Source organism: Acartia tonsa, chromosome 12, assembly GCF_053477335.1.
Source record: "Acartia tonsa isolate MP-2025a chromosome 12, ASM5347733v1, whole genome shotgun sequence".
Lineage (NCBI taxonomy): Eukaryota > Metazoa > Arthropoda > Copepoda > Calanoida > Acartiidae > Acartia > Acartia tonsa.
Genome location: NC_137271.1, coordinates 4,940,357 through 4,953,385, shown reverse-complemented (window position 1 = coordinate 4,953,385; position 13,029 = coordinate 4,940,357). Strand labels below are relative to the sequence as shown.

Sequence of the window (13,029 nt, the reverse complement as noted above, 5' to 3'; positions counted from 1 at the left end):
GCCTAAGACAACAAGGTACAATCTATAATACAAAGTAGAACGATGTCTGTCTGTCTGTTTGTTTGTAGCGAAGGATCTCGCTAACCGCTGAACCGATCGGGTTCTCCTTTACAGGGTAGCTTCTCATAGGTCCCGGGAAGGTTTATAACTATTTTCCCTGGGAGTGGGACACCCCTAACCCCCCCAAAAAATGAAAAATATCCCCCCCCCCGAAAAAAAAAAAATTCTTTTTTAAATTTTCTTTAAAATCTAATACTCGAAATAATAGTTTGATCAAACCTCTTGGGGCAAAGCCCCTAGAGGCTAGGGGCAAAGCCGCTAGTATCATATATTATGTTGACATCCTTGATAAAGCTAGTTCTAAAAAATAAAGCTACTGTGTGTATATATTTACTAAAATGATAAAGAAGGTCGTTATTTCAGCCCGCTGCAAGTTTCACTTTATCAGAGAACATGAATGTCTGGTGTAAGACCCAAGTAAGAATATATCCATTGTTAAAAAATCCTACCAAAAAAGTGTAAAATAAACATCAAATATATATTTTTCAAAAAAATCATTGTGTTTCATACGCGAATTGAGGGAAATCAACATAATTTTGGAATAAAAATAAGTTTACTATCTGAATAGAGGCAAATTGTAACACTTAGTTCTACATTAAACCTAATCACTATTCACAAATAAAAAGATTAGGGATTCTAAAATAATCTACCTCCAATTTTGACCTTTTACTTTTCATTTTACTATCCACGAAAAGATGTTTATAATAAGATGATATAATGGTTATTTGTCGAATCGTATTATAGACAGCTTTCCGCGGATATTCAAATGAAATATTAAAAGATTAAAACTAGAAGGTCCTCTCTAACTAAACTGTATTAATTTTATGATTATTTTAATATTAGCGGAAAATTGTTTTCAGGACAATACTATACATGATTTTTCAGTATGGATTAAAAATGGTTCTAATCCAGCGGATATTAATCTGTTTCTAAGCCATAATGGAAAAAAATATTTTAAATTTTCTTCCCTTGCAATATTCCTGCCCCCGTTGGAAAATAAGAAAATAAAATATTAACCCCACTTTTGGTCCGACAATTATATGACGTCATACATAATTTACTTTCAATACTCGAGATTGCTTCTAGGATTAAGAAATAAGTATGTAAGTAACGCAGCAATAACATTATTTAGTTCAATTATTGGCTGGAATCTTAAGGGATAGGACAATGGTCGATAAATTGATTTACATGTCAAATGATAACAAAATCATTCCTTCCTCAGATTAAAATTATTGGTTGGTATGTTTTGACACTTCTAGTTTTAAACCAACCAATAGAAATTCCAAGTTAGTATCTAAAGTTTTGCGCCAATGAAAACTTTGGGTACCAGAGTAATTTACAATTTAATGTCCACTTCCTCAATGGAAAAAACTAAGGACAATTGAAACCATAAATAGCACAGAAATAATAAATAATATGTGACGTCATAAATATATTTGAACCAATATACCAATCTCTCTATAAATCTTGTAATTGTAAAAAGGGGAAGAGAAAAAGATTTCCTTTTATAAAGTGAATAAAATATGTTCTATATAAATCTAATATTTTTAAGTTGAAAGGAAGATACGTCAATTGAATCAAAATACAATAGAATACGTAATTCAATTCTATTATTTTATTTTTACTTAACCCAAAAATATCTAAAATTTTTCTAGTGAATAAAAATTAAAACACTCATTTTAGTTGCGAGGCTTTTCTAAATTTATGGATTGTCTGTCAGTCCGTAACGGATTGATTTTATTGTTAATTTGGGAATGTTATAATTATCCCATCGATTTTAAGCTTGACATAATTTCAGTACAATTTAAGTAAAATTCGGAAATCGTAATTACTCGATAATAATTACCAGAAAGTCCATTTCAGGCATTATTATTTTTCGCTTTTGTTATGGTTCTCCTTTAAAGTGAAGTCCTGAGGTGGTTTTAGGCTCTTTTTCTGCCCTAATTCAAATATAGAGCCCCTAGATGCTAGGGGCGCACCCGCTAGTTGTGTAAATATAGAATTATATTGTATCTTGTTTGATAAATTGATATATGTTCATGCGACCGTAATAACAAGACACAAAAAGAGTAAACCAACAGGGATCTTAAGGGATAAGACAATGACCGATAAATTGATGTACATCCTAATGATGATACACAAAATTACCCCTTCTGTAAATTACAATTAGTTGGACACTCAACTTAATAGAGAACAAATCAGAATTCAATAAAAGACCCCAAAGTTGTTACGCCAACAAATATGAACGTTATTATAAAAGTTTGGGGACTAATGTAAATAAAAAGTCTAATGTCCCCTCCTTCCCTGGTATACCAGTATAACAAAATACTGGACTAAAATCAGGGACAGGACAATGGAGGATAAATTAGTCTGTCACCAACATTCTATCTGAATAATGTCAAAATATGTAAGTATTAAATATAAAGGGGTAGTTTCACGAAATGTATTTGAACATAATTTAGTGAACCGCATATTTTTTGCTAGTTAATCAGGAAAAAATATGCAGTTCACTATACTAAGTTCAAATGCATTTCGTGAAACTAGCCCTTTTAGTTGGCTGGTTCATTAAGTTTCAACTGTAATCTACAGATAGATATTTTTTGTATCATTATTGGCCATTGGGGAATTGGCCATTGTCTTATCGGCCCTGTGGATCCCATATTAATACTACCTGGACTTATTTGAAACCTATAAAAAGCCTAGCAATCTTAATGCGTGTCCATTAAGATCTATAAAACAGATGTGAACCATGACTTACCTCTTGAAGTACATTGTCCTGCTTCTTGGTAGACAATCCAAGATATCTCTCCTGGTTTAACAACAAAATTATTTAGAATTTTTGTTTTGATGGTTTAGCATAGCAGGTATCTAAAAAGGGACAAGACAGCGCGCTGCAGCGGAAGATAAATTGATATATTCTTTGTGGCAAAAAGGGGGGAGCCGGATGAGAAACAAATAAAAGGGTTACAACACTGAAATTTAGCATGACATTTGCTTTTATGAAGTACAATGCGTCCTAACTTTTTAACCAATAATTCTAATCTACAGAATTTGTAAAGGGGGGGGGGGGGGGGGGGCGGATGTGCCACTTATTGAAACCAAAAGTAAAACACGCATGATCTCAGCCCATAAAAGAGTTACAGCTCTAAAATTTGGCACAGCAATTGCTTTTGTGGAGAACAATATGGAACTGTGAAGAAACGGCGGCGGAACCGCCGCTCCCGCCGAAAACCGCCGATTTTTGTTTTGCCTTTTCTCGCCATAATAGACAATTTTGAATCATCTGAGATAAACTTTTTTTTTCATAAAAAAAATTCCCTTATATTTTCACGTGACACTTACGGCGAGAAAAGGCAAAACAAAATTTCGCCGGGAAATCGGCGGTTTTCGGCGGGAGCGGCAGTTCCGCCGCCGTTTCTCACAGTTCCATATTGTTCTCCACAAAAGCAACTGCTGTGCCAAATTTTAGAGCTATAACTCTTTTATGGGCTGAGATCATGCGCGTTTTACTTTTGGTTTCAAAAAGTGGCACATCCGCCCCCCCCCCCCCCCCTTTGTTTATAATCAACATCATGAATTAATAAAACATAGTCTTTAATCTTAAGATTATGATGTAAATATTATCAATATTTAAAAAATAGGTAAATAATTTTGTATGTTCCTGAGAAGCACAAAACTTTTTGGTCTGGTTGTCAAACTGCTTTTTTCTGGCCTTCACTGCACCGATCTGGTCCTGAAATAAAAGTCAAATTAGGACGTATGTACAGTTTAATTTTAATCCTAGAGTAGGAACTAATCGCATTAATATCAAACTAGCAACCCTGGCACAACACGTTGCTCATCCCTTCGTCATGGGGGAAGGGATCGGTTTGAATCTCGGCACTACTGCGCATCATGGCAAAAGATGTTATAAATGGCTTCCTTGCCAGATGAGCTATATTATTAGTTAGATTAGGGGAATACCTTGGTCCAAAACAGGAGCAACTTATTTCTATGCATAGTTAGAACTTAAAGACAAAGGTTGTGTAATCAAAGAGTTGGTTGTCTGTTGGGTGTTACTAAACTAATAGTAATACCTTGAGTGCTTGGAAAAAAATGAGAGATTGGCTATCCTTAGTTATCCTTGATTGATAGACCTTATGTATGGGCAGCAGCCACGACACTACTTGGTAAATAACAGAGCTGGATCTTTAAATCATTTTAGTGGTGAGCCAGATCGGGGTGCGCCGAATTTCAGCCAATCACAGCGCGGCATTTCATAAAATGCTGTGCTCTCATTGGTTGAAAGTTGGCTCACCCCGATCTGGCTCACTATTAAAATAATTTAAAGATCCAGCTCAGGTAAAAATTAATTTGAATAAAAAATTTCAACCTGCAGTGGTGAACTTTCTGTTTGTGTCTATACTTTAGACATATTTTTCCTTATTTTTTAAAGTCAAAAAACTCTTAAGAGTAACAAACCAAAAGCTTACCTTTCTAAATTTGTCGAGGGGAACAATAAAGTTATCATAAGCTCGTTCTAACATTCTATCTCTTTCATCCTCTATACAGCTTATCAGCTTTCCAAATTCCTAAAAAATTACAAGTTTTACAAATTTTAGGAAAGTTAGACATGTTATCTTAGTTTTTTTATAATAAAACTAGATGCAACGCCCCTATAAGCCTCTAAGGGGCACTCATCGATCGACCTCATCTTATCAAAAGAGTAAAAAATATTTTTTTTTTTTTTTTGGGGGGGGGTGAAGACACCCTTCCCAAAAATAGTTTAAAACCTTCCCAGGGCCTATAAGAAGCTTCATTGTAAAGAAGAACAATATCGGTTCAGCGGTTAGCGAGATCCTTCGGGACAGACAAAAAACGCGTACTACTTTATATAATAGGATAGGATAAAATATATTTTATATTTGTTTCAGTAAAAATTTAGAAATACCTAAGAAATATTTTAAGTATATTTTATTTAAATGATTAATAGCTTCATATTTAGATTTGCAAAAAATATACATCATTACCAAAATAAATTAGGTACCTATAAAACTAGTGGAAAAAATTTTTCCTGGTTATGTAAATTCTTTTAGGTTATTGACAGAAAAAACATTTGACTTATGTAGCTATTGTACCCTACTGTCATGGATTTGTGGATTATTTAAAAGACGTAAGAGCAGGGGTGTATATTCTACATGGGATCCCCTGCTCAGGGGGGGGGGGGGAATAAAAAATAAGTGGTTGGAGGGGAAAAAAATGTAAAAATTAAGAAAACTGAAAACATTTTTACCATTTCCCCCCCCCCCCCCTCCTTGGTGAAAAAAAATTTAAAAATGTGTGGTAGGAGGGATAAAATAAATAAATATAGAGTCCTTTTTTATTTTTACATTTTCCCCCTACTTGGCGAGAAAAAACTAGGGGGGGAAGAAAAATAAAAAAATTTGTAGCAGGAGAAAAAAAATAAATCTTGTGCAGAATATACACCTCTGCGTAAGAGTGGGGTAAAGGGGTGTTTACCCCCTCAAACCTTGAACACTCATTTTTCCTCCATCAAAACTACATTAGATTAACCCCCTCAAAACTTCGAATCCCATAATTTTATCATCTCAAAATAAAAAGCTTGGATGTCCCTGGGTGTTCTTTAATGTTGTTCTTTACAATTTGATGTATAACAAAATTCATATCTCACAATTAACATTTCTTCTTTTTAACCAAAACATTCGTAAAAATTAGCTCAAACAAATCATGTTATTTTGGCTCCTATAATGAAGATAATCATACTTAAGAGTTCAGTTATTATATATATATAAATAGTTCATTTCCCCATCCCTTTAACCCTGCTTTATGTGGATTAAGTATAATCTCATGTTGTTAACAATTCAGGTGTTCATTCGCGAGTGCGAAAATGTCATACCAACAAATTAAGATTTCTTCGAATGACTTCGTCGCAAAAAGCACAATTGATAAAATATTCAAGAAGTATTTCATAATCCTATGCTGACACACTAAACAAGTTAGTTTCGAGTGTAAATATTAATCATTTTCGACTCACTACTGGATAAGCGGTTCGAATATCTATTATCAAGTTAGCTATCCATCCATCTGATAACATAAAAGGATGTTGGGCTTATGACAAATAACAATACTACTAATTCTCCAAAATTTTATTATAAAGTTTTCTTATTCGTTGTCTTAACAACTTTAGAACTTTTATTGCACTTTGACTGGTTGGTTCATGACCTTGAGTGTCAAACGTTTCAACCACTAATTGTAATCTACATAAGAGGTTATTTTGTGTATTATCATTGGAGATGCATATCAATTTATCGGCCATTGTCTTATCCCTTTAGACATTTTGGCTAAATTGATAATCCCTGACATTTTTGCTAAATTGGTAGAACAGCAAGAATGCATGCAACTTGAGAAAAAATGTGCTGATACAACAAAATACCTCCAACACCAATTCTCTGCAAAGAGTGCATAATTCTTCATTTAAAAAAGATAGTTTTTTAAAAACTAAGCATGGATAGGGATATGTTTACGGAGGAAAAAAAGTAAATTTTAGAACGGATAAAGAATGAGTAAAAGAATAGAATTTATTAATAACACATTATACCTAAGAAAAATAGTATCTCTCTTTTGTTTTCTCATCTAAACTTTGAATTAGTTTTCATTTTAACTATAGTGACAGGGTGTTAATGAGGGACTTAGCTAGAAATAAAGTTATTACCTCATTGTCAAGTTTTGTTGAGAATTAGCCTAATTTTTTTTACCTGATTTCATTTACGTTTCACTATTCTTATTTATTTTTTCTCGTTTTTTTTATGAAAACCTATCACTGCACTTTAATTTTTCTTTCAAGTGAGCTCATGTATTATAAATCTGACATCGATTATATTTTTTAAAAATTGCAAGCTTATATTTAACTTGATTTTTATTTAATCGTAATTAAAATATTAACTATCTCGGCTACCTCCTTAAGAGTCCTTCGGATTAATTTATAGTCTCTAAAATATCCAATTTCAATAAGGAAACAAAAATCTTCCAAAATTTACCTTCAAACTTCCCGCAATAACCAGTTCATCATCTGTTTGATTGTTTCCAATACAGTCAAACTTGAAATTGAGCAAATGTGCACTCAGGCTTCGCTGCGCCCGAGACAAGTCTGAAATAAAACAAGATTAGTTTACATGAAAACTAATGCCTCATAAAAAAAAACATTACTCTCCTTTCGTATAGACAGACAAACAAACCTCATGGAACGTCTAGAAATTATTTTCTTATACAGTAAGAAAAGCAATTTTTCAAAATTTGTGTAAGAAGTGAAAACTAAAGGCATTTAAAAAAAACGCCCTGGGTAAATAAAAAGTTAAGAAAATCAAACACTGATAATGTTTTATTTGTCAGTATTAAACTGTTACAATTACATAACTGCAATTACTAACATAAGTCTTATGAAAATCATCAAATACCAGGGATAAGGGATGGGAAACCTGACCGAAAATTAGGTCTCAGCCTCCTTTTAAAAGTGATAGGGCAACTTTTCTTTTTTGCCTATAAAATCAACTCATTTCCCCCAGTTCCTCATTGGCTGTAGGCCAATATCCAATAGCCTGAAACTTGCTTTTAGCATTAACCAATTAATTAATAACAAACGCGTCCCCCAGTTCATTATTGGCTAAATTAATTCAACCAAACATAAATTTCTGCTATTAGAAAGACAACAATGGAAACTTTCTGCTATTAGAATGACAACAATATATAGGTATGACGTTCAATCACATCAACTTATTATTAAATTTACACATTAATAAATGTCCATATAGCAAAACATAAATTGAGAGATCGTTTTTTGAAGACTGAGTAGGATTCAACATTTTATACTTTAGAACAATGTGAAAAACTCATGTCTTTAGACAATTTAAAAGTTACATTTCATGTGGAATTGATAACCCATCTAAATGATCACAAATACAAAACTAGTTCAATATGTAAATAAAAGTGTACTGTGTTTTGTTAAAAAAAAAATTTCATTAATTTTGGTAAAAATTATTGCACACTTAATTGAACTTTTCTGTTAATATTTAACGCAAAATAAATTTTTTTTTAAATTCTTAATTAATATGTTTGCTATGGAACAATTAGTTGATAGAATGTTACCCATGTACTTATTCAATTCTACTTAATTTATTTATTAAAGCTGGGGAGCTAAAGCGGTGTTTATTTCTATATACAAATTTTGGGGTGAAGTAGATCCCCCCTTAAAATGTTTGAAAATAAATCAGATTTAACCATCTCAAAAAAAACTTTTTTTTAAATGGGGGGGGGGGGGGGTTGGCGAAGTAATAACGGGATTCTACTTAAAGCCACTAACATATTGGTTCTTTGAAAAGTTTTTATTATATTTTATGATAGGTGAAATCAACTACCTGAATTCTATTCTATACTTTTTTTCTTTGCATTCATATAATAGCTATTTCATCATTGTTCATAGTTTTCAAATCTAACTACTGCGTCATCCCGAAACTAGTTTTTTAGGCCTAGTTGGAAAATAGGCCTGGAATAATATTTCTTACGTTTCCCATCCCTTATCCCTGTCAAATACATATAATAACTGGGACTAATAAATAGCTAAATACCTCTTGAAAATTAATATTTCATTATGTTGAATAAAAGTAAGATTTTTAATACAGTTAGGGTGATAAATACTTACTTTTAGCAGCTGAGAGTAGATTCTTGACTTCTTTGATCAGTTCTTTTATATTTTGAGACGTTCGCTCCAATTCTTTTTCATGACTGTGCAAGCTGTCCCTGTAAATAAATAAAATTATTAGTAAAATTGATTATTAAGTGTACAAAAAAAAACAATTTTTATTTTCAATAGAGAAAGGAAAAAAAATAGGAAGAAAAATGTTTAAAATAGTTCTCAATTTTAAACTTTTAGGTAAATGAAAGAGGTAAATAACCTAAAACATTAAAAAAATGTAAAAACATCAATTTTAAGACACTCTTTCTAATAGTATACACTTAATCAAACTAGGTACCGATTTTTTTGCTGATGTTATCTTGAAAGAGTTACAAGAGATTTACACCCTGTTGTCAATAGATTATAATATAAACCAAAACATAAATCCAAACCGCATCTTCTCCATTGTTACCTAACCATGGCCAAAAATAAGCGTAGTAGGTGCTCCAACTTTTTCACCATTTTGAATTGAACTTTAAAGGAAGGAAAGTTGGTAAGAAAAATATTTGACTGGAAATTACTATTTATTTATCTTATTGTAAAAAAGCAATTATTGTTTGATTTTTAAAATATTTAAGTTCAACAATAGAGGGGCCAGTGGTTAAATAACTGTTTGTCCCCACCCTGTGGACCCTCTGTCGACTATCAATTAGGTCTTTAAATATCAGCCAGTAGCGTCACAATTATTAAAACAGTCAAGTCGCTTCAAAAGAGCAGAAAGTAGTATGAATTTTACTGGCAGACGAAAAAGGTACCTAACACTGGATCCGGGTAGTTATCTGGATTATATATCTTAACTTCTTAATCTTATGATGACTTCCAACAATAAATACCAACCTAAAATAGGGACTGTCTTGCAGGCAGTCTGTGAATTCTAGGGGAAGAAGTCCCATCCTTCTTTCAGATGTTCTAGCTCTATAAACTAACTTGCAGTAGCTATTTTATTAGTTTCACCTCATCTTTATAATCATTTCTGAAACAAAATATATTGTTGAATATGGGAAATATGTTCAAGCTAAACTTCTGCTTGATTTAAGTAGGTTAGGCTATGCAGGGATCTAAAGGGATAAGACAATGGCTGGTGAAATAATGCTTATCCCAAATTGAAATTTACATTTCTGTAGATTACAATTAGTGATTGAAACGTTTCGACACTCGACTTAATGAACCAACCAATCAAAATTCAATAAAAGTCACCAAAGTTGTTAATCTAACGAATAAGAAAACATTATTACAAAACTTTGGGGACTAATGTAACAAACTGTCCCCTCTCCCCTTTCGGTTATGATCATCCAAATACACAAACAAATTAAAGTACCTAATTAAATATAATGAAATGATGAAAAATATAAAGGTTTCCTTTTGGTGCCTAGTAAATTAGTAACATTACGTTGAATATTAAAAAGAATAATTTAAACTTAAGTAACCTTATATAAGCTAAAATAATCCATTAATCTATCTATCAAAGAAAAAAAAGTCCATCTAACTACCTTAGCACATTATAAATTAAAAACTGGAGTATTAAATAAAATACTTCATCATCTATTTAATTTTAATTTTTAAATTGGATAAATTATTTAATACGTCAGATAGACAATATTGGGTTTAAAAACCAAATCTTAATCGTCAGATTTATTTCTTATAATTCCGGAAATCCTAAATTATAATATCAACATAACTTAAAACATTTTGAAATTAAGATTACTCATAATTTGTATTCCTTATATATAATTAGGTAAATGATATAATGAATGTATATATATAATAATAATTAAAATGTTGAAACACTATGTTATATGTTGCAAAGGTTCTAAAATGCACTCTGTCCGTTAGTCAGTCACTGCAGTTTTGTCAAGTATAATGCGCGCACTGTGGGATGAGCATTCTGCAAAATACACAAAATCTCCGATTTCAACTCCGACCCGTCACGGAAGAGCGCATTTTTTACGAAAAATAGGGCTTTTTAAATCTTATTTTTAAGTGATTTATGTAAAAATTTTAGAACTTTTTTTTCCGAATATCTACTTTTAATTATTTGAATTTAATATAAATGCTTTAAAAAAAAATACTTTTTGAGCACAGATAAACAAAATTACCCCTGAAAAATTACCAATAACGGCGCTAAAATATCTGTTTATTACTTGCCTTGCAAATACAATAGAGATATAAAAAAAGATGTTTGGGATACAGAAATTCTTCATGAACATTTAAAAAAAAAAAAAAATTCAAATCGGTCAACTCTAAGTCCACTGGATTTTACTGGTAATAATGTTCACTTTTTTAGCCTAAATTTCGTAAAAAACGGTTTTTCTTCGACTTTCTGTTATTAAATTAAAAAAATTTTAAAAATATTCTGAAACTACTGATAATGGAGATTTAAATAATCCAATTATTATTTATCTATCTTAAAGTTTGTAGGAGTTTTGATCATTTTTATTTCCCTGCCCCAAAATTTTAGCCTAAATTGGCCACAAAGCTGCGCGCAGTGATATAAAATCGAAAATTTAACGATTTTTGCGATTAAGAGCTTAAAAACCACTTTTTTGTCAAAGTTGAAGAATTTTATACATAATATTTGATTTTGCTAAACAATTAACAAGTATTCGTGTATAAATTACTTGATTTAGAAATTTTCCGTAAATTTCTGCGAAAAGTTATTATTTTTAGCATAAATTTTGTTAAAAAGTGTTTTTTTTCGACTTTTTGCTTAGTAAATAAAAAAATAAAAAAGGTTTTTCTAAAACTACTGTTAATGGGGAATTAAATAATTCAAATATTATTGATCTATCTTAAAATTTGGAGGAGTTATGATGATTTTTATTTCTCTACCCCTAATTTTCAACCTACAGTGACGACAAAGCTGCAGTGCAGTAATGCATCAAGATCGACAATATCAATTCTAACTTTTAAACAAAACTTAAGAAAATTAATATTAAAATTTTGACAAAAGGAAAGTATAAAACTGAAATAAGTAAACCAATACTACATTTAAGTCGATAAAATACATGTTTATGACTTTTTGTGTAATCGAATCCTTCCCTACAGAAAAAATGCTTTATAATTAATTATTGCGTAAATATAAACAAAAACGTAAACATTGCGTAAAACGCATCTTAAAATACACACAAAATGATATAAAAATGACATTTAAAGCAATTTAAACAAAAATAAATGTATATACAAATATTACTGTATCACTTTTATACATGAAATCAATTTTAAGGCATAAATCACATAATTTCACTTTTCACAACTAAATAGACAGTAATCAGTGATCAGCTGTGAGAACCTTCCCATTCTTTCCCTTGGAGTAGTGGCCGTGGAGGACAGGGATGCCGAATAATAATATATTTTTACTGCTTCTAATACATTTTTGTTCAAATAACTGATTCAATAAGCAATAAGTACAACATCGAATCTTAGAATTAATAAATCTTAGATGTAAAACCAAATAAAAGATATTTTAAGACAGTTTTTTATTATAGCTTTTACTCATAATTTGAGAAATAATAGCATTTTAAAATAAGCATTTCAATAATACAAATGAAAGGTATCGCTGCTATCTATGTTGACGCCCAGAACGAGGTTGCCAAATCTTATAAATATGGAAAGTTTTGAATTGCAGTTGTTAAATCATATTTTGACTAGCGTTATGGAAATAAATTGCTGAAATTCCTTATTTTAAATAGCAGTCAATAAAGGTTATTTTTTACCTTTGTTAATTTTTTCTTTGATAAATCTTTTATAAGAAAAAAAGCTTTGCTGTGAAATGAAGAAACAACAGGTGTTATCTTGGCCTTGATATTTGCAAATTTTAAAAGGGAATGCATTTATTAGTATTCGTCATGAAAAATTATGTTATGTCAAGGCTTTATCTTAACATCACTTTTTTTCATTTTTAAGTTTTCCAATTTTGGCAACTTTAAAAATAATTCTTTTTATTCGCGGATTTTCGAAGATTTTCTCTGATAAAAAGTTTTCAAGATTGTAATTAAATAAAAGGTAAAACATAAAATACGCGATTCTTAATAAAATTAATAAATAATTACTATTTAGGGCAAGTCCCTAATTACGTCATAATTGCTTCTAAGAATACTTGCTTTGAGATTTAGCCAAATTTTTATAAATATTAAATATCGCGGAATTTTTTCTCTGCAAATTAATGAAGGAAATGTAACACGTAGTGTTTATCCAACACTGCGAGGATATATTTTTAAATAATCACATTGCCATATTATAGT

General features: G+C 30.9%; 1 protein-coding gene across 1 annotated transcript in view; it reads right to left on the bottom strand.

The window, feature by feature from the left end:
- Graf (GTPase regulator associated with FAK) overlaps window positions 1-9,782 on the bottom strand; it is a 62,973-nt gene extending 53,191 nt beyond the window's left edge. Inside the window, exons 1-6 of the mRNA XM_080179392.1 lie at window positions 9,626-9,782; window positions 8,756-8,853; window positions 7,098-7,207; window positions 4,533-4,631; window positions 3,725-3,793; window positions 2,819-2,872 (exon numbers count right to left, since the gene is read on the bottom strand). Coding sequence (XP_080035518.1) covers window positions 2,819-2,872; window positions 3,725-3,793; window positions 4,533-4,631; window positions 7,098-7,207; window positions 8,756-8,853; window positions 9,626-9,681 — 486 coding nt within the window. The 5' untranslated portion in view covers window positions 9,682-9,782. The remainder of the gene's footprint in view (window positions 1-2,818; window positions 2,873-3,724; window positions 3,794-4,532; window positions 4,632-7,097; window positions 7,208-8,755; window positions 8,854-9,625) is intronic.
- Between the last annotated feature and the right edge of the window lie 3,247 nt (window positions 9,783-13,029).